Source organism: Lithobates pipiens, unplaced genomic scaffold, assembly GCF_037356315.1.
Source record: "Lithobates pipiens isolate NorthernLeopardFrog02 unplaced genomic scaffold, aLitPip1_a1.2 Scaffold_16, whole genome shotgun sequence".
NCBI lineage: Eukaryota > Metazoa > Chordata > Amphibia > Anura > Ranidae > Lithobates > Lithobates pipiens.
This window is the reverse complement of record NW_027507748.1, coordinates 124,817,559-124,843,710: the sequence shown is the minus strand read 5'-3', so window position 1 is coordinate 124,843,710 and position 26,152 is coordinate 124,817,559. Positions and strand designations below refer to the sequence as shown.

The 26,152-nt window shown below is 44.4% G+C and overlaps 1 protein-coding gene across 4 annotated transcripts in view; it reads right to left on the bottom strand.

Annotated features, from left to right (window-relative positions):
• Positions 1-26,152, bottom strand: part of SPAG5 (sperm associated antigen 5) — a 191,205-nt gene that overhangs the window by 152,183 nt on the left and 12,870 nt on the right. For 3 of the 4 annotated variants that reach the window (XM_077480426.1, XM_077480428.1, XM_077480427.1), the window contains exons 2-4: positions 22,360-22,463; positions 9,823-9,945; positions 2,723-4,188 (exon numbers count right to left, since the gene is read on the bottom strand). In XM_077480426.1, the coding sequence (XP_077336552.1) occupies positions 2,723-4,188; positions 9,823-9,945; positions 22,360-22,416 (1,646 nt within the window). In that variant the 5' untranslated portion in view covers positions 22,417-22,463. Of the gene's footprint in view, positions 1-2,722; positions 4,189-9,822; positions 9,946-22,359; positions 22,464-26,152 lie in introns of those variants that run through there. The other variant, XM_077480429.1, reaches the window with a different exon arrangement.

Here is a 26,152-nt window from a genome sequence, read left to right as displayed (position 1 = left end):
ACCCGATAGAATGAGCGCTCATCCTAAAAACGGAGGAGCTTTAAGTTTCAGACCATAGGTCTGACCAATTGGAATGAAATTCATTGGAATGACCAATTGGCGGACCCAATTGGCAATGGAAGCTTTGGAAGCTGCCTGCCCTTTCTTGGGTCATTTTGGTAACACAAAAAAGGAGTCTGATCCTCAGATCTCCACAGATCTAGAGAAGTATACCTTGACTGCCCGGACAGCTTCCAAAGAATGCAGTCTCTCTTCCTCCAAACGAGGCTGAGAGAAAAAGGCGGAAAAATAATGTACCGATTTAAAAAATGAAAGGCTGACATCACTTTTGGCAAAAGGGATGGAACAGGTCGTAATACGACCCTGTCGTGGTGAAGAATCAAGTATGGTTCCCTGCAACAAAAGGGCCGCCAACTCCGTCACCCTTCTAGCCAAGGTGATGGCCATCAGGAAGGCTTGCATGATAGCAATTGTAAGGGAATTTCCTTGATAGTTTCAAATGGTTGTTTCTGTAACACAGATAGCACCAAGTTCAAGTCACAAGGACACATAAGTGACCTAATGGGGGGAAGCAAATGAATCGCCCCACCATAAAAGGTTCGGACCAGTGAATGGGAGGCTAAAGGCCTTTAGAAGAATGCTGACAGGGCTGAAATGTGACCTTCGATTGTACTCAAAGCCAATCTGGTTTCCACAGCCGAGTGTAGAAAAGAGAAAAGTCTGGCAATTACGCAATTCAGGAGGATGTAATTTTCTGGCTTCACACCAAGCAATACAAGTCTTCCTGACTATGATAGATCTTCCTAGTGAGTTTTTCTAGCATTCACTAAGGTAGATGCCACTGATCCTGAGCTGCCACGGTCCCACAACACCCTGGCTTCAATAGTCATGCTGTTAAATTTAGAGTCTGTAAATTGGGGTGGTGACAGTAGATCGGGGTGACATGGAAGCGCCCATGGTCCGTCTATTGTCATTCTAACAATCTCTGGGAACCATGGCCTTCGAGGCAAGGCTGGTGCCACTAGAATGACTGGAACCCCCTCTTTCCAAATCCTGAGCAACAAAATGTAGAAGGAGGGGGATTGGAGGGAAAGCATAAAAAAAAAAAAAAATACAGGGAGTACTAGCTCCATGGAACTACCAGAGCATCTGCTCCGATTGCCAGAGGATCTCTTGTTCGGGACACAAACTGCTGTAGCTTGTTGTTGAACCTGGATGCCAGTAGGTCGACATCCGGCCATTCCCAAAGCTGGTAAATTTCCTGGAATACACCTGGGTGTAGGGACCATTCCCCCGGGCAGACCTGCTGGCGGCTGAGATATTCTGCTTTCCAGTTTTTTACTTCCAGGATATGGACTGCCGGTAGAAAGTCGGCACATGCCCAGGCTAGTATGTTGTTCACCCCCTTCAGAGCTGAACAACTCCTGATACCACCTTGGTGGTTTATATAGGCCACTGGCATTGTCTAACTGAACCCTGATAAGACAGTCCTGAAGCTCCACCGTCCAGGACCTTAGGGCCAGACGTACTGCCCGTGATTCCAGGACACTGAGGGGCGGGGTCTGTTCTGTGCTTGACCATTTCCCCTAAGGTGTGAGCCCCTCTAGGGTCGCTCCCCAGCCTGAGAGCCTGGCATCTGTAGTCAGTACTTTCCAAGATACCGGGAAGGATTGATTTTCCCTTTCGCAGCTTCTGATCCTGCAACCACCAGTGTGGCAAGCCCAAAGGGTAGAGCCACAAACTGAATAGGACATTCCTCTACTGCAAATCGTAGGAACCTCTGATGAGGCTGAATGATAGGTACGTGTAAATACGCATCTTTTATATCGAAGGAGGCTAGAAAATCTCCAATCTGGAGTGAGGCTATCACTGAGCGGACAGACTGCATCTGAAAAGGACTGGATAAGTAGAATCTGGGTCAGGGATCTTAGGTTCCAAAAAATCTCTCTCTCATAATTGATGATATAGGTGTATGTTTACTTAACTAAGTACCCATAAAACAATGCGGGTGGTGATACAAACCTCTGTACCCGCAGAGAGAGTTGTCAAAAATCAGTACACAGGCCAGACAGTTAGCATGCTATAGGAGTTGTAAAAGACCGGGAGCATGCTTCAGGAGACAGTAGGGGTGCAACAGATCAAAAAACTCACAGATTGGATCGTTCCTCGGATCGGATCATTTTTCGGATCAGCAAATAATAAGTGAATTTGCAAAAACCTGTGAAAATTCCACCGCCATATAGTCCTACTTTAATATTGGCAGAGTATGGCAGGGTAGGCTGTCAAAGAGCAGTGCTGTGGGCACTACAGATGAATCCCACAGCGCTGCATCCATCCGATCTCTCCCCCTTCACTGTACAGATCAGTACAGAGAAGGGAGAGAGGAACCGTTGTTTGTTTACAAGTGATCGCTCTGTCATTGGACGGAGCAATCACATTGTAAGCAGCCTGGGTGTAGAAAGATGGCCGCCGCGTCGGAGCTAGGTCAAACCGGCGGCCTTTCCCAAGGCCGTGACCACGGAGCGCGACGTGTGCCGATTTGAGTGGGGTGACCCATTCGGATCACGGACCGGTGACAATCCGTTGCACCCCTAGGAGACAGTCAAGACAGCAAACATATTACATGAGACTGCTAAAACACGGCAATAGATGCACACAAATTAGTGTCTGAAGGGGCCATGGAGCCGCAGGGTGGGCACCAGGGAGTTAGAGTTCTACTTACTTCCAAAGCACGTAATCTGTCTCAGAGGCATTATCTTTTGCACTTGTCACTCCCTTCCCCTTCAAGTTCCAAGAGGTGTTCATGCTTTTGTTCAGAAGCATTACAGGTGTAGTCCATGTAATTTCTTCAGTTGTTGATATTGGGGTCATAGCTGTGCCAACTTCATGAAGAGAGGCCAATGCCTCAGGAAAAATGTTGTTACAGACACGTCTAAGGGAGAAGACATCATGAGGCCTAGAGTGAGGCGGAATAATTGGAGTAGGGCAGTTAGTACATTTAGCTGATGTGGCAAACTCCTCACTCCTTTGTGGATCAAAAGCCAAGCTAGAATGATCTCTTTGATGTAAACTAGAGCTGGGTCTCAGCCACTCTGTATTTGTTACTTTGGTGGAATCACATTCTTTTAGTTTAGAATGTGGCGTACTCCCTCGGATAGGAAAAAAACATTTGTCAGTAGATTCTCTCATTTCCAAGCCGCTCTCTGTAGCATTTTCAATACTGCATGAAGAAAATTCATCATCCATGGTTGTTTTTGCTGGATGAGTAATAATAAAAGGCAGAGAACATTCATCACTTAAAATACCATGGCTAACAATACTATCAAGCTTGTCCAGCACCACTGCAGAATCCCAAAAGGCTGATGAGGCATCCACAATTTGCTTGCTTTTATCCTCATTTATTGCATCACCTAGCAAAGATGAAGGCAACACCTTAGCATGGAGATCATGTCTAGAACAATCAAAATGTGTATCTGGCACACCCATAAAGCTTTCTTCGTCCTCCTTCCCAAAAATTCCCCAGTTCTCAACTTTTTGAGCCAAGGCTGAAATCTCCCCAGATAACAAAGGCAAGTGGCAAACTTCAGATTCACCATCAAAATTCTGATTTATTTCATATGTATTGTCTGCAGATAGCAAATTGTTAAATTCAGATATAAAGCCGATATCAGTAACCTGGGAATGCTCTTCAACCATTGTGGTTAATACAGCACAATCACTAAAGCTTGAGTTCTCTTTATTTAAAGATGATTTTGTATAAAGGTCTGTTGATGTCTCCAGAAGCGTTGCTGCTACTGTGTTACTGCAAACATGAAAGGTTGTCTGACGCGATTGATGTGCAGAAACAGTCTCTTGGCCATCAGTGAATGAGGTTTCAATAACTGCTGCTTCAGAAGCTAAGCTAACCATTGGGTTGTTTTCCTCAAGAAATGTAATCAATGAGTTTTCAAGAACGGCTTCCTGGACCTGATCTAAACGTACGTCTGAAATCAACACACTTTTACAAGGCTGGCTAGACGGATAATCAGCTTTCGATTTTGTATAGGATTCCATAAAGTCAACTTGTAATTCTTTGTTTTGCAAGGAGAAGGAAGATAGTTTTGCTGAACTTGTAACGGAATCATCATCATCAAAACGAGAGTCAACCCACACACTAACAGGAACGCCAGCACTAATAAGGGAAGTTTCCTGGAAAAGAAATAAGCTATGAATACACTAGCTTTACTATTTTACAATTAAATAATCTTTCACATCATTCCAGAAACATCAAAACCAGAATATGGGGGGCTGTTGGGCTACAGATTATTATTATTATTATTATTATTATTATTATTATTAATGCGCATCTTGATCTACTTCTATGGCCAAGCTCATTTCTTCCACACCTATAAATTGGGCCACAACTAGATTAGGCAGACATGGTAACATCTTAGACCCCCTTCACACTGGAGCATGGGCGCTGTCAGCGGTAAAGCGCCGCTATTTTTAGCAGCCGAAAAAAGGGTTAAAACTACCCGCAAAGCGCCACTATAGCAGCGCTTTAGCGGTGGTTCTGCAGTAGTGCCCATTCATTTCAATGGGCAAGAGCGGTGTATACATCACAGGACACAGAGCCATAGTAGTTACAGGCCACCTTCAGGTGACACTAGCACGCCCTAAAATTAAAAAGTGCACTCCCAATATAACCCTTCCCACTGGTGCAAGTACCTCAGTTTTGTAGCAAAGAAATAAATGTGTATACCAAGAAGGGAGGGACCTCTGTGTCCCATGATGTACTTAAAAGAAAAAGGATTTCACAGGTAAGCTGTTATAAAAATCCTATTTTCTTATCGTACATCACGGGACACAGAGCCATAATAGTTACTATTTGGGAAGTCCCATACCAATGCCAACTGAAGGGAGGGAGACACAACAAAGTAGGGTACCAAGAGACTAGAGGACTCATACTGCAACCTGCAGTACACTGCGCCCAAAGGCGATGTCCTCGTGCCTTTTACATCTACTTGATAGAATCTGTTAAATGTATGGAAGGAAGGCCAAGTTGCGGCCTTGCAGATTAAAGCCATGGAGGCTTTGTGATGCACTGCCCAAGAAGCACCAACAGCCCTGGTGGAGTGCGCTTTAATATGAGAAGGAGGAATCTTCCTCTTTAAACCATAAGTTTGAACTATCACTTGACAAATCCATTTAGTAATAGTAGATTTTAATGCTGCCTGTCCTCTTTTAGGACCATCTGGTAACAAACAAAACATTTACGAATCTGAGCGGTCACTTTCAATAGACCTTGAACGCTCTCACCACATAAATATAGTGACCTTTCTTCCACAGAAACAAAGTCCTGAAAAAATGAAGGCAGATCAATATCCTGGTTTAAATAAAAACCCGATACTACCTTCGGTAAAAATTCAGGATAAGGCCGCAATACAGCCACATCCTTATGAGCAACCAATACGGCTCCTTACAAGAGCGAGCAGCCAACTCTGATACTCTTCTTGCAGAACATATGGCAACCAAGAAAATTTTTTTTCCCCCGACAAAGGAATATCTCATACTGTCTCCAAAAAAAAAAAAAGGCTGCTTCTATAAAAGACGACAGCACTAAAATTAAGTCCCAAGGGTTCAGGGGTGACCAAACTGGAGGATTAATCTGCATTACCTCCTGAATAATTTACAAACCAGAGAGAGGGAAGCAAGTGGTTGATGAAAAGAAAGGCCGATAAGACCTACATCTGGTCATTGATAGTACGCAAAACCAGCTTTATTTCTAATCCTATCTGTAGGAATTCAAGGATCCTACCTATGACATATTTCCTGGGGTGCCAACCCCTGGATTTACACCAGGAGACATATGCCTTCCAGATACTTGACTGGAGGCCGGCTTCCTAGCATTTAACCAAAGTAGAACTACTGAGGCTAACTGCCCCACGATCTTTCAGAATGTGGGTCTCAATAGCCAAACCGCTAAATTTAGCGTTTGTAAGGTAGGATAGAATACCAGACCTCGCAAGAGAAGGCCTGGCCATAGTGGTAGGGTCCCCCACTGCCATCTTTACGATCTCGGCAAACCAAGATCTTCTGGGCCACAAGAATCACCTCCTTCTCTTCTTGCCTGTGAAGAAGGCACAGAAGCAGCAGAACAGGAGGGAACGCATAGATCAGTAAAAAAACGATCCCACGGAAAAAAAATAATCAAGGCATCCATTTCATATGCCATTGGATCCCCTGTCCTTGACACAAAGTTCCACATCCAGAACCTCCCATATTCTGGTATATCAACAAACATGTCGAGGTGAAGGGACCATTCTCCCGGGAACAATTGTTGGCGACTCAAGTAGTCCGCCTGCCAATTTACTATTCCTGGAATGAAAATTGCTAATTAGGCAAAGAATGTTTTCTGCCCAAGATAGAATATGATTCACCTCTTTGGGCCGCACGATTGCTCCTCAGTCCAGAAGGCTGGCGTCTGTTACCACCTTCCAGGTAACTGGTAGAAAGGATTTCTCTTTTTGAAGATTCTTGGATATCAACCACCAATTGGGGCCCTGAGAAGAACTCTTCTTTGACTTGAGTAATGTAATCAGTTCCCTGTAACGGATTCTTTCCTGGGGAAAAAAAAAAAAAAAAAAAAAAAAAAAACACATCCTCTTCTGAGCTGTATCAATGATCAGCCCCAAGTACTGCAATCTCCTTGATGGATTTAAGAAGGATTTCTCTAGGTTGAGATTCCAATCTAGGTATTCCAGGTAGCCAACTGTGGTGACCAAAGTTTGGATTAAGCGGGCTACCGAATTGATCTATGAAGAGAAGATCTAAACAGGCTAGTACTGTTATACATTGAGCCCTTACCCTAGCTAAAGGAGGAGCCAGGTCCTTTGTAAACACTCGAGGCTGCGCTACAAACCAAAAAAGAAGATTTTCTACCTTGAAACATAGAAATTTATGGTGAGCGAGGGGGGAAAAAAAAAAAACGCACATGGAAAAAAGCATCCTTGATGTCGATTGACGCCAGAAGTTCTCCCCCTTGTAGGACGGAGACTACTGATCGGATTGACTCCATGCGGAAAAAAAAAGATTGTCAAAACCGGTTAAGATCTACACAGTTTTGGGAACGAAGAAAAAAAAAAAGTTTGAATAAAACCCCAATCCTTGCTCTACCAAGGGGACCACCGATATCACTCTTTGAGACAAGAGATTATCCAAAGCTAGAAAGACTTCTTTTCACTGGATCTCTGGGAACATTTTGGTCTGAGAAAAACGAGGAGACGGGAACTCTGACATTGTTCCTGCCAGACCCTTAAAACCTGTAGAAGCCTCCCCCCCACTCAAGCGAGTGGGGGAAACCCTTTATAAGGCTTTAGTATTTGTTTTGTGGGTTTCCTCCCCAAGGTCCTCCTGAGGTTTACTGCTTGAATCTGGACGGTGGGGGCCATCATGACTGCCTGGAAGCAGATGCCCCTGGCACTGGAGAAGAAGCACATTTAAAAAGAAAAAATGTAACTTCTTAACCTGAAAAAAGGTAACATTTCTCATTAGAAATTCTTTTGATATACTTATCCAGATTGTCTCCAAATAATTGTTCACCATAAAAAAGGGAAAGTGGCCAACAGTTTTTTGCATGGCGCTTCGGCTGACCATCTTTCAACCATAGGATTTTATGCACATGTACCAGCCTTAGCATGAGCCGTGAGGCCTGAAGAATAGAGTCTTTCATAGCGTCAACTGTAAAACAGAACGATTCTGATATGTCGGCCAAACCCTGGGCCTGCTGATCAGGAATAACGGAGTACCTCTATAAAATGGTCCTTTAAGGACTGAGATACTCTGAACGCCAGGGCAGATTCAATGATAGAACCTGCAAATGAAAGTTTTTTTTTTTTTTAAAAGAAACTCCAACTACTTATCTGTTGGACCCCTTAGCATATGAGCATTGTCTACTGGACAAGTCAGGTTTTTGTTTACAGAGGATATAGCAGCGTTAATTGTGGGAACTCCCCATAAAACCCTTCCGCCATAGAATAAAGTATTGAGAACTTTTTCAGAGGGGAAAAAAAAAAGCGTTTATCTGGGTGCTCTCACTCAGAATACATAAGCTTTCTTAGCCATGAATGGATAGAAAAGGCATGGACAGATGGGGGGGGCTTTAGTGAACCCAAGCAGAAGTGGGCTCATCGACTGACTGCATTACTGGCAGTAAAAATGTGGAGTGGACCAATTCAGTGAGAGACTGTAAACAACCTTTCCTGCGAGCTTGATACTTCGCATCAGGTTCTTCGGAAGAGGGGGCATCAGCCTTTTCCTGGTCCGAGAGAGAAATTTGCCATCCCTCGCTCCTTGTTCCTCGGTACGAGGGTCCTGAGTAATGGACGGGGATCCGTTATGCCTATGGCCCTTAGCGCGCCCCCCCCCCCCTTTAAAAAAAAAAAAAAAAAACAATAGCTTTTTTCCCACGTGAGCGCGAGCCCCTGATCCTATAGGATCCACCGGGAGGAAGGAGGAATAGCAGGGGAGGGCCTGGAATCCGTTTTTTTTTTAAACCTTTGGCACCCTTTCCCCGAGAAGAGGGTAAGAAAAAAAGCGGCATAGGGGGCATCTGGTGGGGAGCGGGAACCCCCCCAGACTTACTGGAGAAGAGAAACTTGCTGTTTGTGGGACAAATGTGAGCTCTCTGAAAAGCATCGTCAATCTTAAGTGCTCAATACAGCCCCCAGTGGTGACACATAGGCATGACAACATTTACCAATTTAAAGGCGACATTCATAAGAAATTTTTTTTAAATGTTCTTAGAAAACCCCACTTAGCTTTCTCGCCGCAGGGTTTTCTGTGGTAAACCAACAGACTCAATCTTCACCCTTCACTGTGGGTTCCGTTAAACCTTCAGGAGCTGGGGATACTAGAGTAAACCCACTCTCCTGGTCCTGAAACAGCACCTCCACCAGTAAAACCTTATGGTCTTGCTACCAAAAAGTACTGGATCCCGGGGTCCAGCTCTCTAAAAGAAGTATTTACAGGCAAACTCTTGTTTCTTCGGATACGAGGCCTGAGTACCATTAAATTTGCCCAAAAAGACACTTTGAATTGATCTGGTCTGCATGGCTAGCCCCAGCAAGGATTGCTCCAGTGGAGCTCAGCAGATCTTCACTCGTGACCAACATCTTAGACACTGGCGAAAAAAATGGAGGTACTCACACGAGTGAGAGGGGTTATATAGGGAGTGCATTTTTTTAACTTAGGGCGTGCCAGTGTCCATCACCTGAAGGTGGCCTATAACCTACATAGTAATTACTATGGCTCCGTGTCCTGTGATGTACGGTAAGAAAGAGACCCATGAACTGAAAAAACTGCCTGTTCGCATTTTCTTTTTTCTATATTAAAGTACCACTTTAATCTTTGATCAATATAAAATACCAACCTCAGAATGGAAAGCTTTCAATTTTTGACCCCTTTCACACTGGGTCGTTTTGCAGGGGCTATAAATAGCGCCTGCAAACTTACCTGAAACAGCCACTGCTGTCTCTCTCCGATGTGAAAGCCCCGAGGGCTTTCACACTGGTGCGATGCGCTAGCAGGATGGTAAAAAAAAAAAAAAAAAAGTCGCGCTAACAGCATCTTCCATTGAAATCAGTGGGGCAGCACGGCTATTTCTGAGCCGCTAGCAGGGGGTAAAACCGCCCCGCTAGTGGCCCTAAAAATAGCAGCTCTTAACCGCCAACGCACCTCCCACCCCAGTGTGAAAGGGGCCTTATGTAGAAATAATGCGTTTCCTGTCCACAAACATGCGACTACATAAAATGCTGATCTTGGTTGTGTTATATAATTTTGTACCTTATCAAAAAGACTTGTGTTGCTTGGTGGCTTAGCAAGAGAAAGCCTCTGGTTATTTAAACTATTCGGGTCAAGAACACCAAGTGTCTTCAGGGGAGTCCTTCCAACAGATTTACGATGAACCTATGCATTTAAAATAAAATAAAAGTTAAAAAGGGGAGAAAAAAAAAAAAAAAAAAAAAAAAAAAAAAAAAAACAGCAAGCCCATCACTTTAGCATTATTATATTTACTAAATTAAAGCTATAAAATATACCCCAATATTGTATAAAAGAAATGCACTATAATGCCAGTTTCAGTAGGATTTTGTGACCACTATAATGGCTACAGGTGACTGAAATATACAAACACCATACTAAATTATTCTATTCAGAAACTGACAGGATAGCCCAAATAATGTCAGGAATAAATACATTAATTTAACCACTTCACCTTCGGAAGGTTTAAACCCCTTTATGACCAGACCATTATTTGCGATATGGCATTGCTTTAAACTGACAATTGCGTGGTCGTGCGACACTGAACCAAAATAAAACATTTTGATGGCATTGGATCACCTCTGCAGTTTTTATTTTTTGTGCTATAAATAAATAAATAAAAAAAGACCAAAAAAAGTTCAATTTTTTTTCACTTTCTGCTATAAAAACACATTTGGAAAAAAAAAAAAAAAAAGTGGGGGGGGGGATTTTTGTACTCACCGTAAAATCCTACTCTGAAGTTCATTTACGGACACAGCACCGTTAATTCTTGACCTTAGGGTTATCACACCACCATCAGGAGAGGACTAGGCAGAACATGTAAAAACATCAAGACTGTCCCTCTGGCTATAACCCATCACCCTGTTTCCTGCAGCTCAGTTCACACACCTGGGAGACAGACGCTTGATGTCGGAAAGCCCAGGAGGTTCCAATTGCCCTGGTGGAATGAGCCGTGACAGGAAAAGGGGGCATAGGCCTGAACCACGATCTGTCTGATCCACCAAGAAATGGTGGCCCGCAAGACTGCTAAACTTTTTTTCGGACCAGCCAGTGAGATAGAGTCTGATTTTTGGGAGGGAGCCGTAGCAGACATACACCCGTAAAGCCCAGACCACGCCCAGGTTATGTAATGCAACGTCTTTCGGGTGTGTCAGCTTAGGACATAAGGAAGGTAACACAATGTCCTCATTTAGATGGAATGCCGAAACCACCTATGGAAGGAAAGAGGGCGGATGTAGCACCGCCTTATCCTTGTGGATGACCAGGTAGGGAGACTTGCATGACAAGGCCGCCAACTCAGAAACCCTCCTGGCAGATGTAATAGCCACCAGGCAGACTACTTTCTGAGAAAGAGTCAACAAGGGAATCTCCCTAATGTTTTCAAACGGCTTTTGGTGGTGGAGGTCGAACCGGAGGGACTACGTGTCCAACCCCCTGCACAGAAATAACAACCAATGAGTGAGTCGCCAAGGGACGTTGTTAAAAAAAAAAAAAAAAAAAAGACAGCCGATATCTGTCCCTTGATGGTGCAAGTGGCAAGTTTCTGATCCACTCCTCGCTGCAAAAACAGCAGGATCCTGGAAACTGAATAAGTGCGCGGACGCCACCCTATCTCTTCACACGATGTAAGGCTTCCAGTTGTGATGGTAAATCTTCCTAGAAGACGACTTCCATGCCTTCAGCATAGTGGAAATGACTGAGTCTGACAGACCTCTGTCCCTTAGCACCTGGTTTTCAACAGCCATGCCATCAAAAACAGCAACGGTAAAGCAGGATGAAGTATCGGACCTTGCGATAGAAGGTCCTCTCGCAGCGGTAGCCGCCAAGGAACATCCACCACCAGTCGTACTAGGTCGGCATACCAAGGACGCCGAGGCCAATCTGGGGCAATCATAATTACTGGAATCCCCTCGACCTCCACTCTGCACAGCATACGGGGTAGAAGTTTGAGTGGGGGGGGGGGGGGGGGGTAAAGCAGCCGATAATGCCGCCATGAAGCCACCAACGCGTCTGTCTGACGAGTCCGCCCAGGGGTCTCTTGTCCTGGATACAAACCTCTGCACCTTCCAATTGAGCCGAGAAGCCACATCTGGTGTACCCCACCTTAGGCAATGGAGCCAGAACACATCCAGATGCAACGACCATTCCCCTGGGTCCAGCATCTGACAACTTAGGTAGTCCGCCTGACAGTTTTCGAAGCCCGGGAAGGTATATGGCTGACAGGGCTGGCACGTGACGCTCTGCCCACTGGAGAATGTGAGTGACCTCCTGTGCTGCAGCTAAGCTCCTTGTTCCTCCCTGATGGTTGACGTATGCCACTGCCGTGGCGTTGTCTGACTGGATGCTGATCGGAAGCCCTTGTAGCCTCCTTGATCATGCGGAGAGGCACAGCCTGATCGCCCGAAGCTCAAACACATTGATCGACAGTTGGGATTTCTCCCACGAGCAAAGGCCCTGGGCCGACTATACTCCCAGAAATGCCCCCCCCCCAACCAGTCATGCTGGCATCCATTGTGATCACCATCTAATGGAGAGGAAGGAACGAAAAATCAAAGAAGAACAAGAAAAAAGAAGAAGAACAAGAAAAAAGAAGAAGAACAAGAAAAAAGAAGAAGAAGAAGAACAAGAAAAAAGAAGAAGAAGAAGAACAAGAAAAAAGAAGAAGAAGAAGAACAAGAAAAAAGAAGAAGAAGAAGAAGAACAAGAAGAAGAAGAACAAGAACAAGAACAAGAACAAGAACAAGAACAAGAACAAGAACAAGAACAAGAACAAGAACAAGAACAAGAACAAGAACAAGAACAAGAACAAGAACAAGAAGAAGAAGGCCCTTGCCTACGGTGTGGCTCCTTAACCTTCCACCAGTGTAAAAATATTATAAACTATATATACACATAAAAAAAAAATTTATAAGATGCCTGGTCCGCAGACCAGCATTTCAGCCAAATCAGGCGCCGTAGCGCCACTACTGATACAGATGCTCTAGAAAGCAGGGGGACCGTATGCAGGGGCGCATCACAGACATACTTAAGGCCATGGACCAGCTGGTCTGACAGCTCTACACAGACCGGGGGGGACTTGCTTCTCCAATTCACGGTGCAACAGCTTTGCCCATTCAGTAAGCATCTGCGACACTAAGGCCGTGGCCAGCACAGGTCGTAACGCTGACCCCACTACCATAAACATGGACCGGGTCACTGCCTCGGCCCTCCTGATGGCAGGGTCCTTGAAGGCAGGAGTTCCTTCTACCGGAATCGTGTTTACTTTATTTAACCTGGATACCAGGGGGTCAACTACCGGAGGAGACGTTCATTTTTTCAGAAGGCTTTCCTCAAAAGGGTAACGTACCGCCATTCTTCTTGGGACTGAAAAGGCCCGCTGTGGACTTCCCAATTCCTTTTAGATGAACTTATCAAAATAAGTCAAATACGGAAACACCTTAGGCGTACGGGTCAGTTTGCGGGACCCAAAAGGGACCACCACCTCATCTGGTATCTTTAGGGTATCCCACACCGCAGTGATAAGTGCGCTTACTAGCGCTTTTTCCTGCGCTAACCCAGACACAGAGTCATTCTCACTGTCCCAACGGTCCTGGTCCACATCCCCAGACAAGTCAGCACAGGGGGACCCGAGTCTGAATTAGAGCCCTTCCCAGAAGACTGGGGGTAGGGGGCGTTTTTTTACCCCCCTTGCGCCCACACGCCACTTCCACCCTGGCAACAAAAGGTCTCCAGGACCGCCGACAAAGCGTCCATAGGCATCGTATTTTTTGCAGGTGAGCCGGTTGCAATAGCAGGGATGTCTGAGGAAGAAGTGCCAGCTTCCGCCGCCATGTTGACTCACTCGCCTGCCACAACTTAGGGACTTAAGGCAAGGTACACAAATTCCACCCTCAAAGCTGCTCACAGACTAAGGGGCCCCTCCGCAGCACAGAGTGCTGCGCCATGCTGCCGCTGTCCACTCTGCCCTGTTTTAGTCACAAAGTGCTCAGAGTGAAAACCGCGCTGTTCTGAGGCACACAGTCCCAGCACTAAAGGTAAAAACGCGCCGAGGCTACAAGAAAAGGGCCGCCGGGCATCCTTAGTACAAAAATCACCAAGAAAATGGCCGTCAAACTTTCTAGAAAATGTCCATACACTGCATAGGACTACAGGAAAACGGCGCAGCGGCCTCTCCTGGAGGTAAATTTACTCAGGCACCACACAGCAAAGAAAAAAAGGACAGAAAAGAAAAAATGGACCCCAACAGTCAATGCAGCCCACCTGGCCTGGGTACATCCACCGCACCTCATGCCCAGTCACACAACAGCCCCCAGAGGGGGGGGGGGGGGGGGGGAGGGAATGAGGGATAGGGAGAGAGGAAAGGGAGAGTGAGAGGCCCCCAGGGAATGCCCAGCTGCTTAGCTTGCCGGGGCAGGAAGAGCTGTACTTATCCTTCTTGTTGGGATTGCTGGACGCATTCCACCACAGACTCATCACCCGAACAGTACGGGGAGGCTGTTGGCCACGGCACACTGACATGGACAGCAGTAGCATGGTCATATGTGGCCCCCTGAGCATATATCTCACCGGCCACCCGAGCATAAGGGGCATGTCGTGGCCAGCACGTAGCTAGGGTCTGCTCACTCGATGGCCATGCTGGGGAGACTACAAGGATATATTATCCACCCTGTCACCCATCCGGCTGTTGATTGTGGATCACAGGATCAAAAAAAAAAAAAAAATGTAGAAAAAAAAAATCCCAGGACCAATGGTCCACTCAGGGAGCCAGGTCCTTCTACACTAGGCAGAAAAAAACTGGGCTGCAGGAAACAGTGTGTGGGGCTATAGCTAGAGGGACCACCCCCTGGGCGGTGCTGTGCAGTCTTGCTGTTTTTACAGGTGGCGTGATAATCCTAAGGTTCAATTATTAAAGGAGCTGTGTCCGTCAAGGAACGAAAGAGGGGGAAAAAAAAAAAAAAAAACAAACACACACACACACACACACACACGGCATATATTGACTGTTTTGCAATAAAGTTAGAGAGTCCAAAAACTACGGAATATATTCATGGAATTTTTATTTACCAGTGGCATCAATATGGTGATCAGTGCTAAAAATATGCACCGTCACTGTACTAATGACATTGGCAGGGAAAGGGTTAACATCTGTGGCCAACATGTTTTACTGTGTGAGGTGTTTTTACTAAGCAATGTGCTGTTTAACTTACTGCTTTGCAGGAGAAAACAAAAAAAAACAAAAAACAAAAAGCAGATTGCTGCCGTTAGAAGAGAGCCCTGTATTTGTTTACCTATACAGGGTTCTCTTTGGTAATCTCCAGAGCTGATCACCGGCAACCAACCAGCGGTCGGCACCCGCTGATTGACTCGTACTGATGGCAGCACAGCAGGGGCGCTCCCTAAGCACGCCACACAGATCATGTACTAGGAACGTGATTAAGTGCAGGGGAGCCACCTTGCCACCATTTATGTACTGTATACGGTCAGCAAGCGGTTAAAAAGGGACTTACACTGTACACTTTCAAATGTTTGAGGTTTTAACTAGGTAGTAGTGTAGTTATATAACCTGCGTCTTGTTTGTAGTTTTAGGATTTTCATTTCACCTTTATTGGCACTTTATAAATTAATTGAAGGTATCTATAAGCTCTTGTTTGCAATATTGTTTTCACCATTTGGCATGTTATTTGTATAATAATTTTTATGTGAAATGGAATACAATAGACACCATTCACAATTAGGCTGGGTTCACACTGGTGCGATCACAGACACCGCATGGGATTTGCACTGCACTGCTGTGCACATCCCATGTGAGGTCTGTGCAATGCAAATTCAGCCACAGTTTGTATGGCTGAATTTGCCTCGCATTTGGCCCCAAATGGTGCAGGACCCTTTTTTTGGCCCGCCCTGAAAATCAGATTGCATGGGTGTTTACCCTATGTGAACAGCTTCCTGTCTGATTTGGGGGGGGGGGGGGGTGTCATTAAGGCCCCTTTCACACTTGTGCGACTTGGGACTGCAAAGTTACATGACAAGTCATACCCTATGATTTCCAATGAGTAGCATTTATATCTGTGCGATTCAAGTTGCACCAACTTCAAAGTAGTCCCTGTACTACTTTGATCCAACTTTGATGTGAGTTACACAGGCATTCCCTGAAATCGCATCAAAAGCACAGTAAAATGGAGACGAAGTAGTGTGAAAGGGGCCCAACTTTACATTGACACCTGCAGCGGTTCGTGCAAGCAGCTTTTTCCAACTGGTCTTCAGCCTGAAGCTCAATTCCATTAGTTGTTAGTAATGTTATGGCTGATCAATTTCCCTATGCATTCAATCACCGAGCTAATCCCTATTTACTAAAAAGGACAGGCAACCTCTTGTTGTGGGTGACACACAAGCTATGACATTTTTTCTGTGTTGCACCACAAATGTGGAAGTGCTAATAAAAACACATCTCTACCAGGGTGCTCGGTTAACCACTTCAGCCCCGGACCAATTGTCAGCCTAAGGACCAGAGGTCTTTTTACAATTTCGCACTGCTTTAACTGGTAATTGCGCGGTCATGCAATGTTGTACCCAAACGAAATTTGCGTCCTTTTCTTCCCACAAATAAAGCTTTCTATTTTATTGCCTCTGCAATTTTTATTTTTTACGATATAAAAACAACCCCCCCCCCTCCAAATGACCCCATTTTGGAAAGTAGACACCCCAAGGAAATTGCTGAGGGGTATGTTGAGCCCATTGAATATTTTTTTTTTTTTGTCCTAAGGGATTGAATAATGACAACAACAAAAAAAAAAGTTTACAAAAAGTTGTCACTAAATGATATATTGCTCACACATGCCATGGTTATATGTGAAATTGCACCCCAAAATACATTTTGCTGCTTCTCCTGAGTTGATTTCACTCCTCACTACCTATCACAGTTTCGAAGGCCATAAAATGCCAAAATAGCACAAAACCCCCCAAATGACCCCATTTTGGAAAGTAGACACCCCAAGCTATTTGCTGACCGAAAAAAAAAAAAAAAAATTAAAAAAAAAGAAGATTGATCGGTGGGTATGCCCACCATTAGAATACCTCCCTTCATCCACCCACATCTAATGATGGACATACATGCACCATTTATATATGCCGAAGCATGGGGGCATCCTCCCACAAAAAAGTTATGCCACGTACACACGGTCAAACTTTTCCACGGGCAAGCCCTCCGTCGGAATTTCGACCGTATGCAGCATTAGGAGCTGCCCTCATGCTTCAGCATATATGCTCTTTTTTTTTTATTTCTTTTTTTAACTGTGGTGGTGAAATCACCTCCTACAGCACTGGAGTCATGGCTTTATGTATCGTGGGAGCAACTGCTATTGCTGTCAAGATAAATAGATACACGCTGCAGCTGAATGGCGTACCTGAAAACAAAAAAAAAAAAAATGGTTAACAATAAAACAGTAAAGTATAAAAAATTGGAGAGGAGAGGAGAGGAGAGGAGAGGGAACAATAAAACGACAACTATTTTTGGTTTTTATATATTTATTTATTTTTGAACTGTAACAACTGTAACGGTTCGGGTCTCTCAAAATGCGATGGCATCTTGGGAGACCCTGTGTTAGTGTGCCTAGCCTGTGATATGCTGTACCCTACGCTAATACTTCACTTGTGAATGGTAGCGTTCAAAAACACTCACCAAGGCAAAGTCCAGGATTGCCAGGACAGCGTGGACAATAACAGGTGTCACGCCTATATCCGCGCTTGGTACAGACACGACATCTTCTTTGGGGGGGGGGGGGGGCTTGTTGAGTAGGGGTACTCGGGAGGGCATAAGGATAATGCCTCTCATGCAGCCGGCTTACTGCATTTGGTTGGGAATGGTGAGGTGCAGAACCATCTGGATACAGAAGGTCTGTGACAACCTCTCTCTGGAAGAAAAGAAAGGTTAAAGTCCCGCCTGAAGCTTTGTATAGCACATAAGCATTCAGCAAAGCCAATTGAAATAAGTAAACAGACACTTTTTTGTACCAGCGTCTGGCCTTACGGGCAACTAGATACGGCGCCAACTGGTCATTGAGGTCCACCCCTCCCATATTTTTGTTATATTCGTGAACACAGAAGGGTTTCTCCACAATACCAGTCGCCATATGAATTTGGACCGTCGTGTCTGCATGAAGGGAGGTAAGAACGAAAACATTCTTATTATCCCTCCACTTCATAGCGAGCAAATTATTACACTGAAAGCAGGCTCTCTCCCCCAGCCTAAGACGGGAATCTACAAGCCGCTGGGGAAAGCCCCGGCGATTAGGTCGCACGGTGCCACATGCTCCAATCTGATGATCAAACAAGTGACTAAACAGTGGCACGCTCGTGTAATAATTGTCCACGTAAAAGTGGTACCCCTTTCTGAACAAGGGTGACACCAAGTTCCACACTATCTTGCCAGAGCTTCCTATGTAGTCAGGGCAGTTCTCTGGCTCTACGTGACTATCTTTACCCTCATAAACCATAAAGCTCCATGTATAGCCTGTGGTCCTGTCACAGAACTTATAGAGCTTAACCCTGTATCTGGTACGCTTGTTGGGAATGTATTGTTTGAATGACAAGCGACCAGAAAACTTAATCAGGGACTCATCAACGCAGACAACTTTATGGGGAGTAAACAAGTCTGCAAAACGTTGGTTGAAGTGGTTTATGAGGAGCCGAATTTTGTAGAGCCGATCGTATTCAGGGTCTCCACGAGGACGCAAAGTTCATTGTCATTGAAGTGCATGAACCGCAAGATCTGCTCGTATCGTTTCCTGGACATGGAGTTAGAGAACACGGGCATGTGGTCAGTCGGATGCGTGGACCAATAAGTCCGCAACGTCATGAATTTATGTGTGCCCATGTTGAGGGAAAGACCCAGAAAGGTCTTAAATTCGGAAACCGTAACTGTTTCCAATCTCTGGCAAGGGAAGGCAACTGGGGATTAGCGGCGATGTGTTGACCAGCATAAAAAATAGTTTGGTCCACAATAGATCTATAGAGATCTTCCGTGAAATACAGCGAATAAAAATCAAGTGGCGTAAAATCAGCTGTATCCACCTGAATACTGGGTTGGCCAGTGAATGGGGGAAGTACTGGGGCTTCAGAAGTGGTGGGCACCCAATCAGGATTGGCAAATTCTGCAGGAAGGGCACTATGGGAACGACGGGCCTGCCTTTGTCTTCTTCTTGGTGGCAGCAGGACACTACTTGTGCTTGCCACCTCGCCAGCTTGAACTGCACTTATAGGACTCGCCACGTCACCACCTGATACTGCAGTGCTGGATGTACGTCCAGGGTGTACTAGGCCGCTGGTGCTTGCCAGTTCACCAGAAGGATGAGCGGCTCTAGTACTTCTCTGCTCCATACGAGGGACCTGCGATTCCTGCACCTCAACAACATCAGAAGATCGGGGTCGAGTACACCTGATGTTAGCAGGGACCTCATCTTCGTCGTCAGAGATATCTGTCATGGAGCCGCTGTCCTCTACAGGATCATATTCTGAGCCTGAATCTGACAGATCAGTGTCTTCCTCTTCACTATCTGTCATGCTCAGAAACGTGTAGGCCTCTTCACTAGTGTAACTTCGCTTTGCCATTTGGGGCTCTAAATTTAGGGGTACACTAGTGAGACACTCAGGTAAAAAAAGCACCTAGGCTGTCAGCAACTGTATAAAACGCTACCAAAAAAAAATAAAAATAAGCGATCGCAGGGATCAGGCCTGACTCTGCGAATGCTGCAGTTTTGTGTGTTGCGTTTTGTAAGTGACAGTGATCGATCGATACTGCACTTGGGTGGGCTGGGCTGGGCGGAGGGGCAAAACGCAGGTGCTAGCAGGTATCTGGATTGATCCCGCTAACATTGCGTTTTTTTTGGAACCCTAAACTGCTGGGCACGCTAGTATAGATCTGATCAGGTCAGATATTGATCTGTTCAGATTCTATACCACTAAGGGAGGTTTATGCTTTGCCCGTGGGTGTTAGCGGTACTGGCACTAACCTAGCACTGCCTGGGGCGACGCAGACCCTAAAATCTAATTGATATCACCCGCCGGGTGATCAGGGGGTTAAACCTTTATTGGATAATAAATGGCGGGTGCCCTGATGCTATAAAAAGCGAACTACCTAACCAGCGTCACCCGTAACTTATACAGTGATCGCTGGTGAAAGAGTTAACTCCAATCAAGGGGTTAAAACCTTTATAAAAACCTGGCGGTGAACAAAAAAAAAAAAAAATAGCTTCCTAGCGGCACCAGTGACACTAATGCAGCGATCAGAAAAACGATCGCTTGGTGACACTGGTAAAAGGGGGTGAAAGGGTTAACTGGGGGGGCAATCAAGGGGTTAAACCTTTATGGGGGGGGTTAGGGGGGCTACCCTGGACCTAAAGGGGCCTAACACTAGCTGACTGACACTTTTTACAGTCACAACTGACACTAAATGCAGTGATCAGTAAATAAATGATCACTGCAATCAGTGACACTGTGACTGGGGAGGGGTGGGGGGGGCGATCGGGGGGGGGGGGGGGGGTGATCAGGGATGAAAAGTGTGCCTACGTGTCAGTGTAGTGTTGGTGCACTTACTTGGATGTCTTCCCTCCTCGCCGTCCGGTCAAAAAGAGCGCCACGAGGGGAGTGACATCACTTCCTCCCTGCCTGTGTTTACAATACACAGCGGGGGAAGCTTCTCATTCGCCAGAAGCGATCGAGAGGGGATGGCCAGAAACCAACGGCCATCCCCTCATCCCGGATCGCTCCTGAAGCGAAACGGACCTCCGCATCCAGCGGGGGGGGGGGGGGGGTCCGACCGGACCCCCCACCCGCTGGAAGGCAAGCACGTACATGTTGAAATCTTTGTCCGTTCTTCCCCCTTGCTGTGATTGACAGGTGATTTACATATCTCGTGCACTAGTCTAAGACATGCATTATTTATCAATTCCCTCCCCCACTCCTTTCTTCAGCAGCTCTGCAAGGATTGGCTGTTCCCCACCTCAGCATGATTGGTCATGCTGAAGTCATGTGGGGACTTTTCTGGGTTTTGACTGGATGTTCGTGATCATAGCAGAAGTTCAGTGTAAGAAATACACAGGAGAAAATGCATGTTGATAAGGAGGTGTAGAGGTGGGCGGGGAGTTTACTGACATCACGACTCCACCCACTGATCCCTGGGAAAACAGACCCACCCACAAAATCTGTAGTTTTTCGGGTCTCATAGCAGACAGGGGAGACTTTTGACAGATAAGTATACATGCAGGAGGCATGTATATCCTTCTAGATAGCGAATGTCCGATCCAACTACTATTTAGCTCTCACCTGCAGGAACTTAGACAGAGACCTAGGTATTGTGTGATATGTAGATCCTTCACAGGAAAAATCAGTTCTAAAGTCTTGTACACACAATACTGTTGTGAATTCATTAAGAAAAATGTGTGAAATACAGACATTCTGTTTAATTGTCAATTATGAAATGGTTATTGATTCTACCGAGAAATGATAATGGTGATAATTGTGTCCAAGGTACTACTACGCCCTGTTTGAGGGTGTTTCCAGTAATTGTCAAAATGATCAAGTAATGTAATCTGTATTTTAATATTTCATGTAAATATTTGTTTTCTGTCAACCAATAAATGTAGCTATTTTGTATGATCACTCGTCTCCGTGAATAAGTTTCACATATATAGACCGTGTCATATAGACTGATTCTGTATCTTAAAAATATCTTCGTTAAAAATTACTTAGTAAATATTGTGCGGGAAAATTTCCTTAAAAAGCACAACAATACGATTGTTGGCAGGGGATTGTGTGATGACAGACCGTTTGCCTACAATCTGACCGTTAGTACGCTCCTTCAGACAATTGTTGTCCAACTTTCGGCCAACAAATGTTGGATGGCAGGCTAGTAAATTTTCGGCGGACAAACGGTCTGTTGTCCGATTTTCATATCGTCTGTACACAAGTCTGTCACACAAAAGTCCAAAGTACAAACACACATGCTCGGAATCAATGCTCACCAAACACGACATTAGCAGAAGGTTCCCAAAGGGTTGTGCTGAAGAGCTGAAAGTTCACGTAGTATGTCACGACATTTTTTTTTTTTGGCTGACAATTGTGTTCCATTAGTATGCAAGACAAGATCCACGCACACGCCCTTTTGGCAAAAGTCTGATGGGGCATAGAGAACAATTGTTTTTTTGGTGCTCTTGCAGAATGCGTGCAGAAAAACTGACCTCTCTGCACCATGGTGTGACCAAGGCCTAAATGTTAGAGCTGCAATCATTTTTATTAGGTGTTTTTTCCTTTTTAATTTTATTTCTATCATAGGCTAACAATGATCACTCACCATACCACCACCTCCTCTCCTCCAAAACATACAGAGTTGTTCTGTATTTAAAGTGAATTAAGCAGATCTGATAATAGCTTGAGAGTGCTGAAGAAAGCACATAAAAAGCAACTCACAAAATTACTGGCGGGATCAACAGGTACATTTTTGTAATTTAGAAAAACCCTTTCATTGGTGTATTATGAAACAAAATAAAAATAAATAAAAACACTTACAGTCTGTGTTAATGGTATCCGATTTTCATTTGAAGCCGGAAATGCAGGAGACGACATCTTGTACGTTATTTAATTAGCAAAAAAAAGTTCACACATGGGCCAAGCTAGTACAAAAAAAAAAAAAAACTTAAAAATTTTTTAAACACGCACATTATAGATAACACACCTCATTACAATTTGCCAATTATTACTCAGGACATAAAATTTTGATAGAAAGAAATGAAAGCCAAAAATAGTAAGGATTCTTCCCATAATATTTTACTATTGGAAATTGTAAAATGTCAGAAATTACATTTTTTGGAAAGAGGTACAAACAACAATTTCTTAGTGGTAAAATTGCGATTTTGATTTGTCTATAAAATCCTTTTCTTGCCATAAAGGAGTTAAAAGTCATTACTACACTAGTTATGCTGCCACCTTGAGATGAATACACTGGCCAGGAAAAATAAAAAATAAAAAAAAGGCAGGAATTCAGCTCAGCTAAGCATCAGTTTTGTAACAAGCAATGAGAAACTGAGCGAGAGAACTACATTTGGGATGTACTTCAAAAAGAAAAAATTATTTTACTAGCAAAACAAAATACAAAAACCATTAAAAAAATAAAATAAATAAAATCGCAAAAAATAAAATAAAAATAGGGCAGACTTGGCAGAAAAATATATTAATCCAACATCACTTTTCTAACTTCTTAATCGTTCATCACAGGACACAGAGGAGTAAACAAACATTACTATATGGGATGTCCCAAGTAATGAATCTGTGGGTAGGGAAACAAAGAAACAAGGTGAACAAGCCCCAATTTCCAAACAGAACCCCCATACAAAGACAGCGGCAAAACCCCTTCTTCTGAAACTGGAGTCCATAGGAGGCAAAAACTTCATCCTGGTAAAATTTTATAAACTTGAAGAAAAGACCAGATAGCAGCTTTACAAACTTGAACAGAAGCTTGATGAATAGCCCAGGAAGCACTGACACTCCTAGAGGAGAATTTGGCACGCTGTTTAACTGGTAATTGCCCGGTCATGCAATGTTGTACCCAAACAAAAGTTTGCATATTTTTCCCCCACAAATAAAGCTCTCTTTTAGTGGTATTTGATAAGCACTGAGGATTTTTATTTTTCCGATATATAACTGAATATATACAAATATCCAACACACTCAATTTTTGTCTATGTACCAGGCTACAGGTCTTGGGTAAAAAAATAAAAATAAGCGTATATTTATTGGTTTGCACAGAAGTTACAGTGTCTACAAACTATGAGATGTTTACTGGAATGAATGCAGCTTTTAGTTTATGACTGCCCATCTCATTTCTTGAGGTGATAATTAGAGGTCGACCGATATATCGGCCGGCCGATATATCGGCCGATATTTGCCGTTTTTTAAATAATCGGCATCGGCCGATTTGTGCTGATAAAAAGCCGATTTAGAACTACAGCGGGACTTTGAAATGACTTCTGTATAGAATGGTCTAAGTTGACTGAGTCGTCATAGCAACCCTTTCCTCCACTCTGGGCAGGCTGCCAAGAAAAGAACAGAAAGATACAATGTTTACACTTGAATGAATGAAGTCATCTCCGTGTGTAGAGTTCTCAGTTTAACCATTTAAAGACTAAATCTTTTCTGACACTTGTTGCTTACAAGTAAAAAATCCTGTATTTTCTGCCAGAAAATCACTTAGACCCCCCAAAAATTATATATATTTTTTTAGCAGAGATCCTAGGGAATAAAATAGCGGTTGTTGCAATATTTTATGTCACACGGCATTTGCACAGAGGTCTTTCAAATGCATTTTTTTGGGAAAAAAAAATACACCATTTAAAAAATAAAAATAAAATAAAAAAACAGTAAAGTTAGCCCATTTTTTTTTTTTTGTCCAAAAGTTTTGACTACCTGTTTTTATTTAATATATATATATATATATATATATATATATATATATATATATATATATATATATATATATATATATATATATATATATATAATTTTTTTTTTTTATCTAAATCATACATACAAGTAAACTGATTGGAGGTTTGTTTTGTTTAATAAATGTTTAAGTGTAAGAAATTTTCTGTATCACGTATGAAGGCTGCTTTCACACTGGAGCGGGCAGGCGTTGATGGTAAAACGCAAGTTTTAGCGGCTCTTTACCATCATTTTAGCGGTGCTATTTGGCTGCTAGTGGGGCACATATAACCCAGCTAGCGGCCAAGGAAGAGGTTAAATGCGCCCATGAAGCACCGCTGCCAAATCGCATTGCATGCGCTTCGGCAGTGGTGCCCATTCATATCAATGGGCAGGAGTGGTGGAGGAGCGGTATACACCACTCCAAACATGCTGCTTGCAGGACTTTTTTTTAAGATCCTGCCAGCGCATCGCCTCAGTGTGAAAGCACTCTGTCTTTCACACAGACTGCAGGGGAGCCATTTTACAGGCACTTTACAGGCGCTATTTTTAGCCCAAAATCGCCTTAAAACGCTCCAGTGGGAAAGGTGTGTTAGATCAAGGGGGATTAAAAATAAATAAATAAATCAAATAAAATCGGCCTAACATATCGGCCCAAAAAAAATCGGCATCATATATCGGCCGCCATGATTTCTAAATATCGGCATCGGCATCGGCCAGAGAAAAACCCATATCGGTCGACCTCTAGTGATAATTGGCAGGACAGTATAACCCCCACCCTCAAATTATCCCTTTTTGGAAAGTAGATTGCCAATCTGTCTGATCCACCTGGAAATGGTTGCCGACGAGACCGCCATGCCTTTTTTCGGGCCAGCCACCGAAACAAGGAGTCCGACTTCCGAAAGGGAGCCGTAGCAGAAAAAAAATACACCCTCAGAGCCCTAACCACATCCAGTGAATGGAGGACCACCTCTTTAGGATGTGTTGGCTTAGGACACAGAGATGGTAACACAATGTCTTCATTGATGTGGAACGCCGAAACCACCTTCGGCAGAAAAGAAGGTTGCGAACACAACACCTTATCCTTGTGGATAACCAGATGGGGCGACTTGGAAGACAAGGCCGCCAGTTCCGAAACCCTCCTGGCCAATGTAATGGCCACTAGGAAAACCCTTTCTGGGAAAGAGTCAACAGAGGGATATCTCTGATATTTTCAAATGGTGGTTTCTGAAGCGCCGATAACACTAGGTTCAGATCCCACGGGGGTAACGGTGGAGGCACCGAAGGAACTACATGTCGGACCCCTTGAACAAAAGTGCTCACTAGAGAGCGAGACACCAGGGGCTGCTGAAGAAAAAAAAAAAAAAAAAAGACAGTCAAGGCTAATATTTGTCCTTTAACCACTTGCCGACCGCCGCACGACGATGTACGTCCATTTTTTGAAGAGGGATATCTCGGTAACGGCAGCAGCTGCTGCCACAACCGAGGTATCCATCTCTTCAGGCGGCGGTCGGCTGTACGATAACGGTGGTCTCCGCGGCGGATTCGCCGCGAGATCACCGCTATCAGCGGCGGGAGAGGTGCCACCCCCCCTCCCGCCGCCCTCCCGCACCTTCCGCCGCTTACCGGAGCAGTCGGTAGCAGCGGAGGCGATCGGGTCCTTCAGTCAGCTGGGCATAGAGACAAGTGAGGCTAAGATGGCCCCCACTCGTCTCTATACCATAGGAGGGCGGAAGCGACGTCAAAACGTCACTTCCGCCCATACCTCTTAAAGCTATATTTTTTTTTTAAATGTCAGATTTTTTTTTTTTTTGTTGCATTTTAGCACAAATATGAGATCTGAGGACCTTTTGACCCCAGATCTCATATTTAAGAGGACCTGTCA